We start from the raw sequence: 21810 nt of genomic DNA, 5'->3' as shown, positions 1-21810 counted from the left end.
AACAGTCCAAGACATCTGAGTCCAACTGTGGTGGGAGACAAAGGACAATAATGCAGTTCTGTTTCAAGCTGCCATCATAGCAAGACACAGGGTCACCCTGGGAGACTAGACACTACCAAAGCAGGGCCAAAGGTGAAGGAGAAAACATGAACAAGTAAACCCATGATGTTTAAACAGACGTTTCCAATAGTCAGCAAGTTGTGAAGACTTTTCAAAGCTCTAAATCCCTTCCCCTTTTATGTCTATTTGTGAGATAAAACATGTGTGAATAAAGTCAATCCTCTGAGCTCCCAGGTAGGCACAGCCCAGTTCTTAGCTCCTAGGAGGCTTCTGGGCTAAGGCTCCACTCTACTTGGACTGTACTATCAGGCCCCCAAAACGGGGGGGAGCTGCCAGGGAAGGACTGATTTCCATTTCAAACTGCATTCTGGTACTTTGTACTCCAGCACCATTGGCCGATCAATATTTAATGCTTGGAGATTCTGACTCTGCGGGAGTCATGTCAGGGGACCTTGGGAGCCAATCTGCTTGAGCTTCTGAGTGATAATTATTCATGGGCTCCTGCCTCTTGCTCTTTCTCTCGCACGGTCCCACTCTGCAGACTCAGTGCCTTATTCAGTCTTCTCTCTCGCGCTCTCCGCTGCTGTAGCTGGACCCTTCGCCTTCGCCACCGCTCAGCATCTGCACATCCCTACAATGGCTAAAACAGCAATGGGTAAGGCATCGCGACTCCTTCTTCCTCGGCTCGACCTGGAGCCCACCTCTCTCACCTTCTCTCTTAAGAGCTTTTAAGGCATTGGGAAATATTTTATAAAGAAAAAGACGTTAATGATAAAACAGAAACCGGGAAGGATGAAGACAGTTCTGGGGGTTTGAGAAGGGCAAAGAGGGGTCCCTGGAAACCTAAAACTAAAATTTTCTTTTGAAAGAAAGAAGCAGGTAAGTTGCCTTCCCATGGGAAGAGAATTTGTTCTGTTTCCATGTTTTAAATTAGGGCTCAATCGTGGGGGGAGGGAGCTACCTTTACTGTTTGCCTTAGATGGGGTTAAGGGACATTTTGAAAAGTGCTTGTAACATCCTTCATTTCTTTAGTTAAAAAAAGGAAAATGGGGAAGAGGAGAGGGAGGTGGCGGAAAGGAAAAAGAAAAATGCGAAGTCAAATCGGTCCCTTTTAGGTTGTTTGAAAGATGGGTGGAGACGGGTTGGGGGGGCGAGTGGAGAACGGGGCAAATTTTATGGTATTGTCTCGTCCGAAAAACCGCTAGTCCTGGGGCGCGGTGCGGGGAGGTTAGGGCGGGGGATGGGGTGCTACGCTCCTTTGTTTTAGGGAAAGGGAGGGGAAAAAGAGAGGAAGTCGGGGAGGGCATGGAGGGCGCGGGTGGGCAGCTGCAGGGGCGGGGAAGCGCGCGGTGGGGAGGGGTGGAGGGACAGCGGTTTCGCGGGCGCTGGGGTGGGGTTTCTTTGTGTGAGGACGAACGGTCCCAGGGGGAGGCACCTGCAGCGCTGGGCGCACAATGCGGACGGCCCCACCCTGTGTGAAGCCAAGCCGGCGCCCTCACTCCTCCCCCCCTCCGGGTGCAGCAGCTTCAGCCGAAAGAGGGCCTGGTGGGGAGCGCAGCGCGACACCCAGGAGCCCAGCCCTGGGGGGAACAGCAGCGCCACGCCCCGCGCTTGTAGCTACAGACTCCGACTCGGCTTCCGAATGAGACCTGACCATTGCCCCTGTCTTCCCCACCCTGGCCTCATTGTTCTGTTTAACCGAGAGGAGGAAAAAAGTGGGTTAACATTTTTCTTTTCAAAACCACATTGCATAGGGTAACTAGACATTGACGCGAATAAAGGCTTCTTCGAGCTCATTAATCGTTTTGGGTAAAAGCTTAGGGAACCTAGATAAGTGTAGATATTATAATACAGATACAAAACAGGTCAACTTCTTAATAAATTGAGCCACGTGAAAATATCCGTCTTCTAGGTCAGACAGGGCCAAATAATGGCAATTTCCATAAGCTCAACCTATATATCAGGGAAACAGTTGAGACCCGAGAGATCCCCAACCGGTTGTACGCCTCTAAGTGCCCCATGGTTCCAGCGCTCAGTGGCCCCCGGAGTGGATAGGCAGGGATGGGCCAGAGGTCTGGTGACTGCTGGAAGCACCCCTCCCCCGGGACACTGGTGCGGGATGTGGAAAAGGGATAAAGCGGTGGACAGGGCTTGCTCCGCACAGCCCCGCCCTGCCCCACCCTTTTTGCGGTGCTGGGAAGACCTCCGGCTCCGAGGCTTGGCGAAGAAATGGAGTTGGGGAGGGGCCGTTGAACGGTCTGCTGTCTTAAAGCCCCCCTTTTTTCAGCCCCGCAGTCCAGAACAACCCAGACACCCCCTTGCTTTGCGCAGACACCCGATATTGCCCCAAGTCCTGGTGCCGAGCCCCTCCCAGCCAAGCGGGTGTCTCTGCAGAAAAGCTGGCTCGAGCCCCGCCGGTCCATACAAAAGCGCGGCCCCACCCCAGCCGGCTGCAAGACCGCAGAGGTGACCCCTTCCAGGGGTGCGGGGAGGGTTCTTCTCTTCTCGCCCTCCCACAACCCGCAGAGTTCAGGCTACTTTCCCCCTAGTTGAAACCCTCGGCCCAAGCGGGGTTCTCTATCATTTCCCGGGACGTAGTCCCTTTGGATAGTCTCTCCAGAAGGGACCCTCACTATTCAAGCAAGGCGCGGCCCGGCCCCACCCCTCCCAGCTGCGGCCCGGACTAATCAGCCGCTGGCCTGGTGGGGGCGCTCTTGGCGAGCCGGCGCGTGGAGCGCTGCCAGCCCTGCAGAGCCCCGCGCCGCGCCCTGTGCTCCCCTCCCCGGAGCTGGGCGCTCGCCCCCGCGGGTGCAGCCTGGGAGACGCATTTCTGCGCAGTGTCCTAAGCTACCCCCACTTCTCACAGTTCGCGATTCACCCGCAAGTCCAGAAAGGTTCTCAGAATTAGGGATGGGGGCGATCTCGCTCTGCTTTCTGCACCCGCACCGGAGGGTTTCTGCTGAAGGAGAGGGCGACAAATTCATCACCATCAGTGTTATTTCATAGTATTATTATTATTATTATTATCATCATCATCATTACTATTATTACTACTACTACTTTATGACTCAATGGCCTATTTGTTCAAAAGGTTTGAATAATTGAATTTAAGGATTAACCCTTGTTGCACTCTTTTCTCCCTTCTACTCTTCCCTTCCTTCTCCCCCACCCCTTAAAAAAGGAATTTTTTGCCCTGTTGTTCATTTTACATTATAAAGCGGATGTGTTTTCAATTCCTGTCTGGATTACATATGTTCTTGTGGGTCGGGTATTACCTGAAGGTGCTTACTAAGGATAGGGTTTGTGTGCCAGAGATTGCTGGAAAATTCTCCAAAGATAATTGTTTGTGACTGCAAAGAGTAAAATTATACGTATATAACTGAGATGTAATAATCTTCACTGTGTATTCCATAAGGTCATATCTACCAATCATTATACATAGGTTATGCACACATTTTTAACTGTTTCTTTTCTTTTTTTTTTTTTTTTTTTTTTTTTTCTGAAACTGTTCTTCCAATTGCTGATTCTTGATACTGTCTCAGTTCGGCACAGAAACCTGGATCCTCAAATGGTAGCCACCATTCCATTAATAAAAATCCCACCCAAAATATGACAAATGGAAGGTTTCTTTCTGTCGTGAGTAAGCTGTATTTGCAAATCATGAAGAGAAGTTCAACCTCTGCAATACTAAAATAATGGATTTTGAACTCGTTTCAGTTGCACTGCATAATCAATTAATCACCAGGGCGGGTGCTTTTTCCTGATTCATTAAACAATTATTCAGCATGATTGTCCTAGGTGCATATAGTATTCCCCTTTATCTACTCTAATAAAGTGGGCACCTTTTAAGTGGATATATAAATAACCAGAAGTGGAAAAATGAGGATTTAGTCAGGGTTGCAACATTCCAATTTTAGTATATGTGCTGCCGAAGCGAGCACTCAGGGTTGCAACATAAAACTGAAAGAGAGGGGCGCCTGGGTGGCTCAGTCGTTAAGCGTCTGCCTTCAGCTCAGGTCATGATCCCAAAACCCTGGGATTGAGCCCCGCATCAGGCTCCCTGCTCAACAGGGAGCCTGCTTCTCCCTCTCCCATACCCTCTACTGTGTTCCCTCTCTCCCTGTGTCTCTCTGTGTCAAATAAATAAATAAAATCTAACAAACAAAAAAACTGAAAGAGAAATAGCATTAGCTTATCAATTAATTATATATGGTTAATACCAGCGAGTAAGCTGAACCTGTAGTAAGCATTACATGACTCAGTGTAGCCCTATACAAAGAGCTAGTATGATGATATAAATTAGTATACCTGGTGGCATTTGTCGACACATGTCAAAATTCTCTGAAAGTGTACTTTAAAATAATAAATAAGATTGAATGGTTTTTAGCATTAAAGTCTGGAATTTTTTTCAGTCACTATTTGCAATGGTTTTGCGAAGTGACCTATGGCTTTGTAGTAAATAGTTTTATCCTAAGGAGGAGGGGAGTATTTTTATTGTTAGAATGAGTGCCTCTGCTCTTAGTCATTAACATTTTTAGCAGGATTTTTTTTTGTTGCACTAAAAACACATTTATTTACTTTGGAGATTTTTAAAAGTATTAATGGATAGAAGCATTTAGTCATTTGAGCCAGCGTGCCTGTGATGAAGAGGCTGTAAGAGGCTACATTTTGCTCAGATTCCACAGTGCCTGGCAGTCCTTTCAGAGTGGATAAAGCCAATGCATGAAATAAAATAGTTTTTCACCCTACAATGTAGGATCAAAATAGTTACTGAGTTCTGTGAATATCTAGTATTTTCTATCATCCAGAATTGCAAGTTAAATCTATAAGGTTAAAAGTGAAATGGGAGATGAATCAATCACATTTAATTGAGCATTTTTGTCATTAATGAATCCAGACCATCTTTAGGAAAATTCCTCATTTGTCAATCACTATGGCTTTTTTTATTCCAACCGAACAGGACTGACTACATGCCCGATTCCATCTCAGGAGCTCCTTGCTCACAAGGCTGGATGATGCTGGCCCTGGGCAGGTGGGTACCTGCTCTGGGTGTGGCCATTCCCGAGCTGCTAAAATCCAATTCCAGCTCACACCAATTTTCTTTCTGTTTCTTGGAGAAACACACACCGTACTGTTGTCACAGGATCTGTGACCTTATATGAAAAATGCAAGAAATTGGCCACATAAAATACCAAATTAGCTGATGACCCAGATGTTTCCAGAACCGAGGCTGGTTCTCATTTCTTGTTCTCTCCCCACTGGAAAACCTTGGCGTCCACATAAGCTTTCGCCCCACTAGAGGGCAATCTAGTTCTCTAAAGAAATAGGTGATTGATTTTTTTTTTTTTTAAGATTTTATTCATTTATTCGAAAGACAGAAATTACAAGTAGGCAGAGAGAGAGAGGAGGAAGCAGGCTCCCCGCTGAGCAGAGAGCCCGATGCGGGGCTCAATCCCAGGATCCTGGGATCATGACCTGAGCCGAAGGCAGAGGCTTTAACCCACTGAGCCACCCAGGCGCCCCCAGTTTCAAATACTATTTAATAAAATCTTTTTTTTTTAATCTGAAACATATAATTGCTTACTTAATAAATTAATGCCATACTTTACCCTACTGGATGAAAATTTGTGCACATTTTCAAGGAGACTATTAAAAATGAGTAGAAATGAGTGTTAACCCTGGTTAGTCCTTTTATGATTTTACTTGCGAGTTTTATTACACTGTTATTATAATACCATTTATGTTACTTTTGGGAGTTTGTCGTGGATGAATGGTAGAAAATGGTCAGTAGTAATAGCAAAATTATTTAGGAACAGAAAGTTGTAACGTTTAAATAAAGGAATAAATTAAACAAAAACATTGTTTACTTATTCATTTATTTAAACTGTGCTCAAGATGTTGGGGACATACCTGAATATCAGTGTCCACCTTTAGGGAGCTTTAGGCTAGAAGTTAAAACATAGATACAACATGATACTGAGGAGGGGGGTACCAAAAACAAGCCTAAACTAATTTTTAGGATCATTGAAATTAGTTTTTTTCCATGTTTGAATTGGCAGGGATTTTTTTTTTCACGTAACTATAATCCATCTGGAAAATATTTAATAGTTTCATATTACTGTGCTCCTCAAACTTTAATGTGCATATGAATTACCTGTGATTTTCATTAAAATGCTAATTCTGATACAGTAGGACCAGTGGAGACCAGACGTTCTGCATTCCTAACAAACTCCCAGGTGATGCTGATTCTAACCACCCTGTATGTCGGTTTCAGAAAGAGAGAATTGTGATAGAGGTGTTCCTCACTTAATAAGCTTTGGTATTGGGTGTTACATTTTCAAAGGCATGGCAATCTTTACAAAATATTTCACTTCCCCTTTCATACTCTTAGGGATTTATTCCTCTGGGACTTATGTGTTCTCTGCCATCAGTCTCTCATAATTGGATTCTTTAAAATATATTCATATTGTAGGACTCAGCAGAAGACCTTCAACAAAATGTGGAAAATGCGAATTTAGCTCTGTGTGTGTATGTGTGTGTGTATGTGCCTAAGGAAAAATGAATATGGCTTGTGGCACAGTGGAGAAAAATGATAAATCAATATTGCTAGCTTACTGTTATTTACAAAACAATGTGCAGAGCAGAGTTCAACTCACAACCTTTTAGTTATGGGATAATCTAAAATTTGCCTAATTCAATTTGCCATATAGCTAATCCCATTTGTCACAGAGATAATTTGCTACAAATACTCCACATACTGTATAAGCTAAAACAGATTAAACAGCACTAAAATTGCCTTTCAACATAGCCCATAAGTGTTACTTACCAAATTAACAGAGAATTTCTTCCACATGAGAAAATTATTAATAATTTATTGAGTTTGGCTGCATAATTGAAAACAAATTATGTATGTGTTTTCTCCTTACTTAAGCCAATAAAGGACCTCCATTGTTCCATACTAACTTTGGAAGAAAGTCAACCTAAAGGGAAAAAAAAACTAGACTTCAAAAAAGAGCTCCAAAAATACCATATGTCAGTGCTCCCATGCAGTGGGGTGCATTCCCACGTTTCTGGAAATGCTATCCTACAAAATTACACTATATCTAAAATATCTGAAATTAGAAATACATTATTTCCCAAATAGAGCACTAAAAACAGTCCCCAATAAAACTGGCCCCACAGCTGTAGGATATACTATTATGCAACGTGAAGTTGGATTAAGCCTCAAGATTATCCATTCCTGTTTTGTAGCTGTTGTTGTCAATCAACAGTTTTCCACTGCCACTGTTCTCTTTCAAGATTTGTTTTTCCAGCATAGACATAAATTTTAGAGTATCTATAAGAAAGGATTTTTACTGATCGATTCAACCCTGATATAGCATATATAACATGCTAGGCACCAAGCCCTTTACACATATTAGTTACGTTAATAGCCAATAAGCCCAAAAAGTAAGTGCTTTAACAGAGGAGGAAACTGAGTCACGGGGGGAAGTAACTTTTATCCAAGGTCACACAGTTAGATACAGAACTTGAACCCAGGCCATCTGGTTCCAGAATCTGTCCCTTTAACCAGTAGCAGTTACTCTTATAAATGCTCCATGTCAGAGGTGTTCCCACCATGGAGGTCAAACCCATGAGACTGCTGTTTTGTCCAACAAGGCTGAGATGGTCTTATCCTTTCTTAGCACAGACTCACTTTAAAGAGGCGATGCCTTCAAATTGATAGCTACCTTTAATTGCTAACCTGGGACTTATTAAAATAATTGCCTTGATTTAGGCTTTGGGGGAACAAGAGCTATGAGACCTTGGGGGTTGTAATGTATGGAACACATGGCTGTCTGAAGGCTAAGAGAGAAGCAGAGACTTCTCATGTGGACACCATGATGACCAGTCTGGAAAGAAAGAAAAAGAAAATCTTGACTTAATCTAATCAGTGTCATCATGGTTATTGCATTTTAAAATGGACACTTACCTCCTTACATAGACACTAGATATTTAGCTTTAATATTTTTTTATGAAATAAATCTAGAACTAAAAGAGATATACCACCTAGGCATCCACATTTAGTATAATCATTAGATATTACTTCAAGACTCTACCCCTTATTATCTCAAAAGCAAGCAGGCAGGAGGAAGGCTCTGAGTCCCTTGTGAAACATTTTTAATTATCTTTTAATAAAGGAATCAGGTCCTGTCATTTGTCAAGGAGACATCTGCAGTAGTAAAACCTGTGTTTATATAACCCATTTTTATTAGCCATGATTAAAGATAACATTTTGTGTACATTTGTTCTCACAAAACACTTTTATGTGAATATAAAGGTTAATTAATGCATTTCAGCAATCATTTTGTTAGTCATCTGGAAATATAGCTTCTCTAGGAACTGTATTTAAGAGAAGCAGTCATAGATTTTACTACAAAAGCATAATAAAAATTTTAAGATTTTTCTCATTTTCAATTTTGTCTACCTCCAGATTAAAATATCTAATACTTGGAAAAATTACAAAATTCAAAAAATTTGACTAGAAATAGATAATTATAGTTTTTGTATAGTACACTAAAAATAACATTGTCGGGCCTGACTTTTTTCTTTTTTTTTTTTTTTAAGTGAAGTTGTAAAGCAATTCCTGTATGAGTGCTTATTTAGCAGTTATTCTTTTGGAATAAGACTTTTGATGTCAGAGTTTGTACACCATCCATTGGACAAATAATTAGTCTAACAATAGATCATCTGAATATCAATTTGTCAATCTTTCAACCATTCAAGTAACAGTTCTTTATATCAGAATAAAAAGAAATTGATGAACTTTATCTAAACCTTGTTCCACAAATACTTGTACGAGAGAGCATTGTAAACTTTAATTTTTTGTTAGCACTCTATTCCCTCTTTTGGAAGATTCCCCCATGCACCGCAGCCCCGGTTGATTTCCATTCAACAACAACACTCACAATGAACCTAATGATAATCTTTCAGTTCCGGGTTCTTAGTAGATAGAAGTCTAACTCACGTGACAAAGTTCAACCTGCAATATACTGACTATTGCAAAACGGAGACCAGAAAATCTCAAGACGTTCCTTGGTAGCACTCACCCAATATCAGGGGAAGGGGCACCAACCTCGTCAGGCAGTTCATCAACCCTGGAGTTACTGGAGGCTCCCTTGGAATCTTGCTGTGGAACATCTTGTCCTTATGCCTGCCAAGTTCTTTTTTATTTCCAACACTAATATCTATTGTTGTAATTTAAGTCTTGCAGCTTTCTCTGAAAAGCACCATTTAGCATCCTTCTCATTCTCATCATTCAAACACATGAAAAATTACCAGAGTCAATTCTAGTCTTTTGATGTACAGATTACATGATTATCCAAGACTCCTTGTCACTTTAAAAATCTTTCCATTCTACTTCAGACTTATCTTTTCCTTTCATATTAAAAAATGGAGAGCAAACGTAGAAGTCTGAGAAATGTAAGTTTCAAAAGAGGATTTAGATAGAATGATCTATCCATAAGGACCTTGTAGTTCTTAGAAAATATTTACTTCCTCTATCCTTTTTAATCTTCACATAGTCCCTATGAAATGGGCATAGTATACATGTTGCTTTGTTTAAAATGAGTCAGTTTAAGCTCAAAGAATTTACTCAGTCAAGTTCATATGTGGTAAGCTTCAGGGCCAGGGCCAGAACATGTGTTTAATAAAGATAGATAGATAGATAGATAGATAGATAGATAGATAGATAGATAATTATATATTATATAGAATATGCATATTCTATATGATTATAATGGTATAATATATTATGCAATATAATATATTATGTAATAAAAAATAAAACTAATAAAGTTTAGCACTACTCCTCTAAGTCCTATAAACAAATAGGCATACATGAGGAGGTCACACACTAAACATATTTGCCTCTAGTCCAAAGTCATTAATAGTTAATAGTTAATGGCAAGACTTACCAAAGTAAAATAGATTCAAGCACCAATTCTCTTTTGAAGCTTATGCTAAGTATCATGAGACTATAAATAAATATGATTCTCTTGCTTGAAAGAATTTAGTCTTTTGTAGAAGACAAGACTCTGCACATACAAAAAAGTTGAATGCCAGTAGTAGTAGCTTAAAACCATAACTGGAAGTCTCCACCATTTTAAAAAATTTTATTATACTATCCTACCATATTATAAGACAGTACATAATGCTACACAAAGAACATCAGTTAAAAGTACTGTGATCCACCCAGAGGATACAAACTTGAAATATCTAACTAGTGTCCTCTATCAACCAATCCAGCCAGGAAATCCCTTAGTTAAAAGGTTTCTCCACCTTAACTGAGCCTCAGCAGCATTCAGATCCCATCCTGCACCAGCCCCCCCACCCCTAAGGTTCTGATTCCCATTCCCTGACTCTAAGGTGAGTCTCATTAATTTGCATTTCTAACACGCTTGGAGGGTGGGGGACACATTGCTGATGCTCCTGGTCCAGAACCATACTTGGATCAAACCTAATGCTGGTGACCAGTGGGGTACCTGGAACAGTGTGGGGAGCAGCATGGCCCTCTAGTGTGATTTCCTTCCTCTGAATAGCTCTGCAACTCAGAACTCAAGAGAATAGAAGACTTTAGCCCTAACAGCTCTGCTCCCTCTCCACATGCAGCCAGGGTTGCATTGCTGGAAGAGCCCCGGAGCAGAATTCTGAAGCCCTGAGCTCTAGTCTTGACTGTCTTAGCTAGCCAACCTTGGTCAGGTTCCTTTTCCTCTCTATGCCCCTATTGTAGCATTATAAAGTGGTGAGATATTGCCTTGTCTGTTTCAGAGGGTCCTTTCCAGAGCCAAGGAAACAAATGTGAAAGTGATTAATGTCTGTCAAACACTGTATAAATGCAGCCCATGGCATTATGTGTCATCAGATAGAATGCCTGGATATTTTACCCATGTACTGATGCACATTTAGAATAAATAACGAAGGAACAAGGAGCACAGAAACAGAGTCATTTGGTTTTCTTTGAAAAACACTTCCTAAGTAATTAAAATGAAATGTCAAGTGAATTGCTTGAGCAACAGTATCTGATATTTTGAAGGTCTTGTGCTTAGGTCCCACCCAAGATTCTTCTTTAAAAGTTTTTTTAAATGAACATCAGCTGAGAAGAAGCAACTAACTTCTCCAAAGCTTAACTTCTTGCAGTCAGTCCCCACCCCATTTTTCTCCAACCCAACGTTCTTTAAGGGAAGGGTGATGAATAGTGGCCCAAGATGGCAGCCATCAAGGTAAGAGAATTGTTGGGCAAAGTAGGCATGCCCTTGAAAGTAGAAATAGAAAATATCAGAGGGTTGGAAAGGAAAAGATAAAACTCATAACAAACTCATAACAAATTGTTATGCTTCTTCCATGTTTGCCCCTTACCTGCACCGCCTTGACGTTCTCTACCTTCTGAGTCTGCCCCATCAAGCAACAGTACAAGCCCACCTTAGATCAAACAACCTAAACGCAAATGTTCATGCTGCTGAAAGGTTGGTTTAAAGCTGCCTCCAAAAGTTAAAAACAAAAGGGAAAAGCTTCGTATAATAAGAAAATGCAACTTGTCATGGAACTCAAAAGAATGCAAAATGCTATGTAAATTAAAAACAGTCCCCCCCCCAAAAAAAAACTTAGGTCAGGCAGATTAGAGGTGGATTGCATATTAGATGGACATAGTTTTGAACCCTGCCCTGCTATTCACTATCAGATAATCCTTGAACAAATTATCATTTCTATACCACAATTTTCTCAATTATGAAATGAGAAAAATAATGCCACCTAAATCATATGGTTGTTATGAGGCGTCATTCAACAATTGACTGTTAAGTACTTTTTAATAAAAAAAAATTTTAATCTCCTTCCAAGCCCCCCTAAATAGATCATGAAAATATTAAATAAAAGTAATCTTTTAAAGTAAACTTCTAAATTCTTATGCTCTGTGAATGTAGTAACAAATCTACTAGAAATTACTTGGAATTTAAGAAATGACTACTATTAACAATTCTTTGTGATACAGAGAGAGCTGATATTATATTTATGATGCAGCTGCCAATATAGTATATCTCCAAGACAGATCCACTCCAGAGAATGCCAAAATTAAAAGCACACCTCTCTTGCATTTATTTCTCATGGCATGTTTCACAGTCATATTTCATATCTCATCCAACTTCAAATATATATAAAACTTCAATAAAATTGACCGTTCTTGTCTGCCCAGTAAGGCTCATCTACATAAAATGTCACATTCAGTAGAAATAATTAAGAACAATAAGATGTAAAAGTCTACACTGAGTTCTCTTAAAGAGCAGGAAGAGGGGCATCCTGGTGGCTCAGTGGGTTAAGTCTCTGACTTTTTATTTCTGCTCAGGTCATGATCTCAGCATTGTGAGATCTGCCTGAGCCCCTTGGCAGGTGCTCACACATTGGGCATGGAGCCTGTTGGGATTCTCTCTCTCCTTCTGCCTCTGCCTCCCCTGCCCCTACCACCTCTCAAAGAAAGAAAAAAAGAGCGGAGAAATGGGGATTATATCATGTAACACACACACCCCACACACTCAGAGTCTCTTCTCCTTACAATCTTATAAACCCATCAGTTTGAGCCACACAGTAAGAATGTAATATTCCTTAGATGACTGTGATGGGAAAAGGCTACGGATATGTAGAGATATGTTATTCCTCAGTCATTGATGACAGTAATACCTTCTCAATCGATAGTGTTTCAGGTACCAGCCAATATAAATCTGGAAGACGTTAGCAGAATGTAATCGTTAGAATAATAAAGATATCCTGAGAAATCAAATTAGCATTCATCTGACATCAGACTTTACAAAGGCTTAAGGGAGGATAATTGACTACCAATAGAAAAGAGCATTTTAAGTATTTGCCTCCAAAATTTCATATAAATGTATGATACATAAACTAGGAATTATATTTATGACATAACTGCAGACATATTAATAGAATTGTGTGCTTACATTTATAAGAGTTATATAGGCCTTTTTCAAATTAGTTACTGTTGATTATAGCTCTCTCTGTATAAAAGTACTCAGTATTTTTTCACATCTAAAGGCCATAAAATACAGGTAATAATAGACTCCTACTTTCTCATAAACATAGAATAATGACAAAGGAGGAGATTTATATGAAAGCCTTAAAACAATGTTATATCCTCACAAGTTCATAATACATGCACCTGGTAAGAAAGACCAGCTTTAAAGAAAATGTAGATATTTCCTCACTTAAAAAAATCTAGCAGAGTTCTGAAACAGCTACCAAGCACGAAGTAGAGAGCAAAGAGCTGCACCTCTCTATCAGACAAAAACTTGGTTTAAAAAGAAAAAAGTTGGGATGCCTGGGTGGGTCAGTTGGTTAAGGGTCCACCTTTGGCTCAGGTCATGATCCCAGCATCTGGCTTCTTGCTCAGCAGGGGGCCTTGCTTCTCCCTCTGCCTGCTACTCCCCCTGCTTGAACTCTCTCTCTCTCTCTCTCTCTCTCTTCCTCTGACAAATAAATAAATAAAACCTTTAAAAAAAAAAAGTTTAGTAACAGAACAAAATAAAAGAAAATGGAAGTCAGTATTTAGGGTGAAATTTTTTTCTAACTTCAGGGCTGACATGGAAGAAATACTGAATTAAGTAGCTTTGAAAGAATTGGATTTCATCCACTGAAATTTTTCTTAAAATGCAATCTCAAAATAGTGTTCACAGTTGCAGTCTGTATTGGTTATCAATTGCTACAAGCTGTGTTACAACATATCCAAGAAAAGAAATGCAGAAAGATGTAGCTTGCCCAGAACACTGGATTCTGTGTCCTGCTTGCTTGGTGAAACCAAAGCTTATGCATCTAAATTAATTGTAAGGGGAATGACAAGTAACAAACAGCCCTGAAGTTTTTCTATGCAGAAAACTACAGGTTTTATCACTTCTGCTAAATTTTAGAAGCGAATAGGCAATAAGTAGGGTAGTCAGCTAAGAAGTCAAATTGGATTTCTCAGAATTGCTTCTGAGAAACGATTTGCTCTCCATGAAGCAAATTCTAGCAGTTTCCCAAGTCTGGCTTTCCTTAATCTTTCCTTCCTGTGAACTCTTACAGCAGATTTACTGTCTCCTAGTAAATGTGGGAATTGGCCATATATCATTAAATACACCTTTTGCTAACATCTTCCTGGTCATTTATTTCTTCCCTACTACGAGTGAACCAGCTATATGTCACGCATCCTCCTTATGCTGCTTTTCCCCATTCAATTTTTATGGCAACCCCCAAACAAGTTTCATTATCCCCACCTGACAAGGAAGGAAAGCAGAAGCCAAGGAAAGTTAAGTGACTTGCTCTGGGGTACAAATATTCAGGGCAGCTCTAGGTTTCAATCTAGCGCTCACCTCACTACACTCCAGCTTCCTCATCGTGAGCTGTTCTTAGTTCCTGTTTTGCTGCAGACCTTTCTTTGTCTTTGATCCAACTATGCTGAGGGCTTCTTTTAGGACTGAACCATGTTCCACCTACTTTGTAAGTGGCTGGTAATAATAACACTGCTATTGGCTAATATGTACTGAGTGCTAACTCTGTCGGGTCTGTGACTATGCCAAACACTTGCGAGGGTATCATCATCCCCATTTTCACGGGTGAGAAAGGGAGAGAGGAGAAGTCACACACAGCCTGGGATGGGTCACCCCCCCCCCCCACACACACACACACACAGGGATGGATCAGGATTCAGGACAAGTCAGTCAAATCTCAGGGTTCACCTGCTTAACTGCCATGTCTCTCTTGGACATCATAGGAGCTCTGACTGTGTTTGTTGACTCAATGAGATAAGGATGAACTAAGAGAAGCAGGCAGAACTGTACGAAACGAGGTTCCACAACATTTCACTTTAGCCAAGCCCAGTAAAACTTCAAAAGGTCACTCAAGAATATAGATCAGTTTCAGTGACAGAGCCTTCTGAGGACATTACAAGATAGTACAGTCCTGTGGTCTACTTGGAAATTCATATAGATTACATTTCAAGGGAGATACCCTGTTGGTTTTGACTAGATATTCATATAAACTTTTTAAAGAGATGAGTGATAGAGCTAATCCTTATCTGTAAGTTTTGAATTTATATTGTTTCTTCCCATGTACAAAACCATTTTTTTCCTACAAATAGTTTTGTTTTTGTTTTTTGCATTGGGGTATGTAAAGGAAAGCAGAATGTTTTATCATGGTTTTTGCTTCAGCAAATTTGGGACAAATTAAAAGTCCTAAACTCTGGTGCCAGGAAAAAAAAAAAAAGAATATGGATCAGTTTGTAGAAGAAGAATCTTCACTAATAACATATTATGTCAGTACAGCATTTCAATTTCCCAACACATACCTAAGTCGATCCTTACAACAACATCCTATCTCCATTTTGTGGATAAATAAACATCTATTCGGGTTTAATAAATTGTTCAAAGTTGAAAAGATCCTGAACAAGAGCATAAGTCTTCAGCTCTATTCATATTCTTTCCATGGGCCGTTGGGGCGGGGGGGTGAGGTGGGAAAGAAAGCAACACAACGTATAAATGTAGAGGAAACATTCACTTGTCTCCTTTTTCTCCTAAATAGAGAGAGTTGATTACCCACTGTTGTGAAAAATAAAGGTGGTGGGGGTTTCTTAAGTTTTTTCAGGGAACCACACATCATAGTTGTGCCCTTTACTAGTGCCATTTTGAAACTATGCACACAGCTTACAGCTAGGGGATAAGCGCTAAGTGGGAGAAGCAAACAACTTCAAGTATGCAGAAATATTGGTCTGTAGCATAACATGAAGCTAGTACATTTAGTGGAGAGAAAAGTTGAACTCAATCTGGCTCCAACATCTGGGCTCTTAACCCCCACTCTATACCTGCTTTCAATGGGAGAGCTCCTGGGCCACTGTCCCATTCAAATATCATTTGCAACTGATGAACAGCCCTACCTTGCTTGGCCCCCAATGAATAAGTGTTCACAGAACACCTTCTAACTGCCATACACACTCCTACATGTTGGGGGAAAAACTATAGAAAACATTAAGTGAGACACCTTCCCTCATCCTCAAAAAACTTAAATATAGTTGGGAAGAAACAATAAGCAGCAAACAAAATAGTAGAGGAATGAGGGCTAACCTCTACGAAACAAGCCAGGAAATGACTGTCTCTTAAAAGAGAAGAAACTCAAAGGCCCTTGCAATGGAAACCATTAGGGTTGACTCACTCCTGTATTTAAGGAGATACAAGCCCAGCCTTATGGAATTGCATGAGTCACAACTGTGGGAGACATTTCTCAAATGGCCCACATCCCAGTACACAGACCCCTGTCCTACTCCATCTATTATTATTTGGCAAATGTTGTGAGCAATATTCCCAACCACAAGGCCACTCTTTTATGAATAATATTCGGGCAGAATAAAAAAAGAAAAAAAAAGACCATAAGATAAAGGCAACATCGTGCCTTCATATATTATGTATTACCACATTGTCATTTGTAAAACAATATCAGCCACTTATGCCACATTCCAACCCACATTTGTCTCTGCAGATCAAACACTTGATTCCATTTTTGCTTTCCTTTTATTTTATTGGCAATATTTATCACCAAATCATATGGTATTTACTGCCACAAATGAATAAAATGCATGGGCTCTTCCAACCTCAATCAGTAAAGCAACATGGAATCCTTCACATATATTAAGAATGACTATTACAGATTCCAAAAGAGTTTTAAATCGTATCCAAGAAGCTTACAGTGTGTACATCATTTGTTCTGCCTAATAGTGAAAATTATATATTTAAAGCCAAAGCCAAAAATAAATCTATCTTACATGTGGGAAAGTGAAATTTGTCCTAATATTTGGACAATTTGAAATTTAAAATGTGAATTGTTTTATGAAGAACATTATATGTTATAATATTTTATGTCATACAAATATTTACTATGGAATATCAAAATTTGGAAAGGGGCAACATTTTTGCCAAGTAGAAATATTGAGTAAGTTTTCTTTTAAATTGTAATGCCTTGGGGCACCTGGATGGCTCAGATGGTTAAGCATCTGCCTTGGGCTCAGGTCATGATCCTAGTGTCCTGACATAGAGCCCTCTGTTCTGGCTCTCTGCTCAACAGGGAGTCTGGTTCTTCCTCCCCCTTCTCTTCCACTCGTGCTCTCTCCCTTTCTCTCCCTCTCAAATAAATATATAAGGCTTTTAAAAAAATGCAATGCCTTAAAGTAATTTGTTGAAAATATATAGGTAAAGAAAATGCCTACTGCAGAAAACACAAGATAAATCTGTAGGTAACGGGAAAGTTACTTATTTAAAGACAAGATTGCTAAATTTGTAGGATCATAAAATTAGTTATAGATGAGGAAAAGGTCCAGAGTGGTTAAATGACTTGCTCAACGTCATAAAATAAAAAACCGAAATTTCTGAACAGATCTTTAAGGTCCTATAACACAGTCAGAATCTCAGGCTTAAGATGGGATTGGGACGGAGACAAACCACAAGTGACTCTTAATCTCACAAAACAAACTAAGGGTTGCTGGAGGGAGGGGGGGTTGGGAGAGGGGGAGGGGGTTATGGACATTGGGGAGGGTATGTGCTATCGTGAGTGCTGTGAAGTGTGTAAACCTGGTGATTCACAGACCTGTACCCCTGGGGATAAAAATACATTATATGTTTATAAAAAAAATAAGAAATAAATAAAAAAATTTTTTAAAAAAATCTCAGGCTTATTTTCCTACCTCTCACGTGGGATTGATTCAGCAAAGGGCAACTCCATGGGATCATAGTTTCACTTGAAACGATCTCCACACATTTCATAATTTTGCAAAGTAAAGATTTTATTTTTTGACACAGAGAGAAATCTCAAGTAGGCAGAGAGGCAGGCGGGGGTGGGCGCGGTCAGGAGCAGAGAGCCTGATGCTGGGCTGGATCCCAACACCCTGACTGAGATCAGGACCTGAGCCTGAAGGCTGAGGCTTAACCCACTGAGCCACCCAGGCGCCCCTACTCTGTCTTTTATATTTCAACCCCATTTGTAGCAGCGATGACCCCAGCTGACCATAGAATGCAGACTTCGGGTGCATTACTGGCTTCGTATGTTGCTTTACGGCCCCAGCAGAAAACTATACTAATTCAAGCGCCAGTGTACGATCTGAGGAATCCTATTTCAGAAAATTGAGTCTTTACCTGGCCGATCTTGAGGAAGTAGCATTTGATTTCCAAAACAAAAAAGCAATTTTCGTCACCTTCCGGGATTAACCTGAAGGGTTTCTTTCATGCCTGGAGATCTGATGCTGAAGATGGCCCTGCGGACACGGTAACGTTAAGGTGCTTCACGCTCCCCTCCAAGGCTCTGCTACTCCCACATCCTCCCGGAGCTACTCAAGAATATTACTACAATAATTTTTTTTTTTACTATCAGGTAGTTCAAACCTTAACAATATTTATATTTACTATTTTCTTAAGATGTATTTGTTCATTCTATTCTCTGTAACACAGAGTGACCGGAGCACATACTAATGTGACTAGCAAAGTCACGGATGTATTTTCAGTCAGAGGGAAAAATTACCTGATTGTTCAGTTTTGGTTCACTATACCAATTACAGAAGCATGTAATGTGAGGTTTTTGAATGGATGGCTGAAATAAAACGCCACTGAATGTGATTTAAAAATCTGACTTTAGGGTGCCGTTAAGTAAATGTTACATATTGTGCATTTTGCAAAGTTAAATGAGACCCTGGAATTCTCGTTAGGTTTTTGGAAGCAAGCAGAATGCTTATCCTTCCATGAGGTTTTTGCAGCTGTTGCCTGAAATAGTTATTTTCTATTAATTATTTATATACCATTTAGGTTTCCTAAGAAAACATTTAGGGAGACCTATCTGAATGCAGTCTGTATACTATCCAAATAAAGATTCTTTCCAGTGGACCCTTAAGAAACGTTTGACAATCACACCAAGGTGAAATACCTTTATTCGTGGTTGATGCTAGGAACTGTTCTAAGTAGAATGTATTTTGTAGAACACGCTCAGAATTAAAACAACAATATGGAGTTTTTTGAATGCATAGAAACTTCACACCATTCCAAGGAAGCAGAAGTTTACATAGAGACACTTCAAGAAATATACTTTCAAGTTTTATTAAGTTTTCAGCCCAATAGATTAATTAAATAAATCAAGATTAATGTCTAAGGCTTGTCACACAAGTTGCTGTGGAGTCTCGGCTTAATCCTCCTGTGTTTCTTCACAGTGTTTTCTATAAATTAGTGTGTTCCTTTATTTGCATACAGGCAGCCCGTTCTTGTGATTAACAGATAAGTTTCTCTGAATTCATTTTCTGTATCCTCAGTATCTAAACCACTGGTCCACTCAGGGGAAAAGTCAACTGGCCCATTAACTGAGATAAAATCATACGAATCTTATATGACAGGTTTTTTTTCTTTTTTGCACTTGTGATAAAAGTCTTGCATTTTTCCATTTCTGAAAGGTGTTGCTTTCACTGAGAGCATAGTAAATAACTTACTGTATTTGTAGTTTCACACCACTTTATTCAATGCAAAGACATATGTCATGGACTTTATTCTAAAATCCACATGAAGGGGTGCATGGGTGGCTCAGTGGGTTAAAGCCTCTGCCTTCGGCTCAGGTCATGATCCCAGGGTCTTGGGATCAAGCCCCACATCGGGCTCTCTGCTCAGTAGGGAGCCTGCTTCCTTCTCTCTCTCTCTCTCTCCCTGCCTGCATCTCTGCCTACTCGTGATCTCTAAAAATCTTTTAAAAAATAAAATAAAATCCACATGAGTAGGAGCCACAGATTTTTTTCCGGAGAAAGCTCACACATTATTACAACAAAGTAATACATCATTAATGACATCCTTATCATTGATAACCAAAACATTTTGGATTCTAGAAATTGAGCCCACAAATGCAATAATTAGTCTGGATAGGAAGTATGAGTTTTTGCTGAATTAAGAATGGATAGGAAGTATTTTTCCAGCCTTCAGCCAATAAAATTAAAAAATAATGGGAAGGGAGAAAAAAGTAATGGGGAGTAATTTAAATTACTTAGATGCCAGAGGAAGCCATTTTGCAGACACAATTCAAAGAACGTCATGGCAGCCTCAAATGATGGTTGCTTCCAGCTCAGGAGACTACAAGAAGGGAAGAGTCATTCCGATGACAGAACTCTACTCACCCAGGTGAGCCGACTCTCCTGAGTGTCTGAGATGGCGTTCTCTCATTTAAGTACCAACCAATCTAGCTATCGCATTAGGCTATCATTTTATTCATACTACCTAGTAGTGTTGAGAGCCTAAGAAAAAATTTCCTTGAATACTCAAAATTAGGTTGGCAATAAAGTCTTGAAATATAAACAGAATAAAGAGCTTTCATTACTCCAATAAACCAGTGCAGATCTCCATGTAGGACTGTAAGAATGTCTTTCATTAGAGGGAGAGAAAAAAAGGGCAAGATCCTGCATGATATAGTGGGATTCTCATTAAACTCGGCAGGAGGTTTAACTGGAATCAAGGGTAAGGTGAGGTCTCAGATTGGTACAATTTACCGCTCTTATTACATTTTTTTTATCCCATTTTATTTATTTTTTTCAGCATAACAGTATTCGTTGTTTTTGCACAACACCCAGTGCTCCATGCAAAACGTGCCCTCCCTATTACCCACCACCTGTTCCCCCAACCTCCCACCCCTGACCCTTCAAAACCCTCAGGTTGTTTTTCAGAGTCCATAGTCTCTTATGGTTCGCCTCCCCTCCCCAATGTCCATAGCCCCCTCCCCCTCTCCAATCCCACCTCTCCCCAGCAACCCCCAGTTTGTTTTGTGAGATTAAGAATCATTTATGGTTTGTCTCCCTCCCAATCCCATCTTGTTTCATTTATTCTTATTACATTTTTGATCACAAGGACTGATTCATGTCATCCAATTTCTTTTCCTTGTCACAGCTACTTTGCCAAAAATCAATCAGATTGAAATTTAAGAGCCTTATATGTTTCTGTACAACCCAGCGATGGGTTGTACAGCTTTGACCTTCTTAAATGTCCCCTAATTTGATTTGGTATCTATTCCTGCAGGAAAAGTATGCCATTTCAGCTGATCAAACATTAATCTTTCAAACCCTCCCTGGTCATTACATCTTAGGAAATCATAATTTGGGGGGTGGGGAGGAGGTGGGTAGAATGAATGTAGACTGAATCCATTTTTGTGCTAAGCCCATTAACATTACATCATCATAGCAGAAATATCTAGAACATTACCTCATATCAGTGATCTTCTGGGATGTTAAAATAGACCTTCAAAAATGGGAGATTTATTTTTCATGTCAATGTTGAATCTTCAATTACATATTCATCAACTATATTCATCAACCTTTTTTTAAGGTCCAAATTCAAGCTAATGTGGTATACAAGTGTTTTAAATAAAATCCATTTCATCTATTTCCTCTTTCAAGAAGAAAATCATAGTGATAGAGCACCCAAAAGTATTTCTAAATAGGATGACAGATTTGACTTTTAGAAAATAATCTGACCTCAAGCTCTAGGACCCCAAAACAATCAAACTATCAAATACAATACACACACACACACACACACACACACACACAATATGGTTAAAATCAAGTTAAAAAAAGGATGAAGAGCTTAATTTATGACATGGAAAAAGGTGCTAAAGAAAGCTGTAAGATCACTGATTCTGATCTATGTGAAGACTGCGTATTTAGAAGAGTGAGGA

At 39.9% G+C, this 21810-nt stretch overlaps 1 protein-coding gene across 1 annotated transcript in view; it reads left to right on the top strand.

Annotated features, from left to right (window-relative positions):
* The first annotated feature begins 491 nt into the window (after positions 1-491).
* Positions 492-21810, top strand: part of STMN2 (stathmin 2) — a 50124-nt gene continuing 28805 nt past the window's right edge. The window contains exon 1 of the mRNA XM_045981837.1: positions 492-715. Within this exon, the coding sequence (XP_045837793.1) occupies positions 697-715 (19 nt within the window). The 5' untranslated portion in view covers positions 492-696. The remainder of the gene's footprint in view (positions 716-21810) is intronic.

The sequence above is a fragment of the Meles meles genome, chromosome 1, assembly GCF_922984935.1.
Source record: "Meles meles chromosome 1, mMelMel3.1 paternal haplotype, whole genome shotgun sequence".
NCBI lineage: Eukaryota > Metazoa > Chordata > Mammalia > Carnivora > Mustelidae > Meles > Meles meles.
Note: the sequence above shows the minus strand (reverse complement) of the source record. Positions and strands in the feature narration are given on the sequence as shown.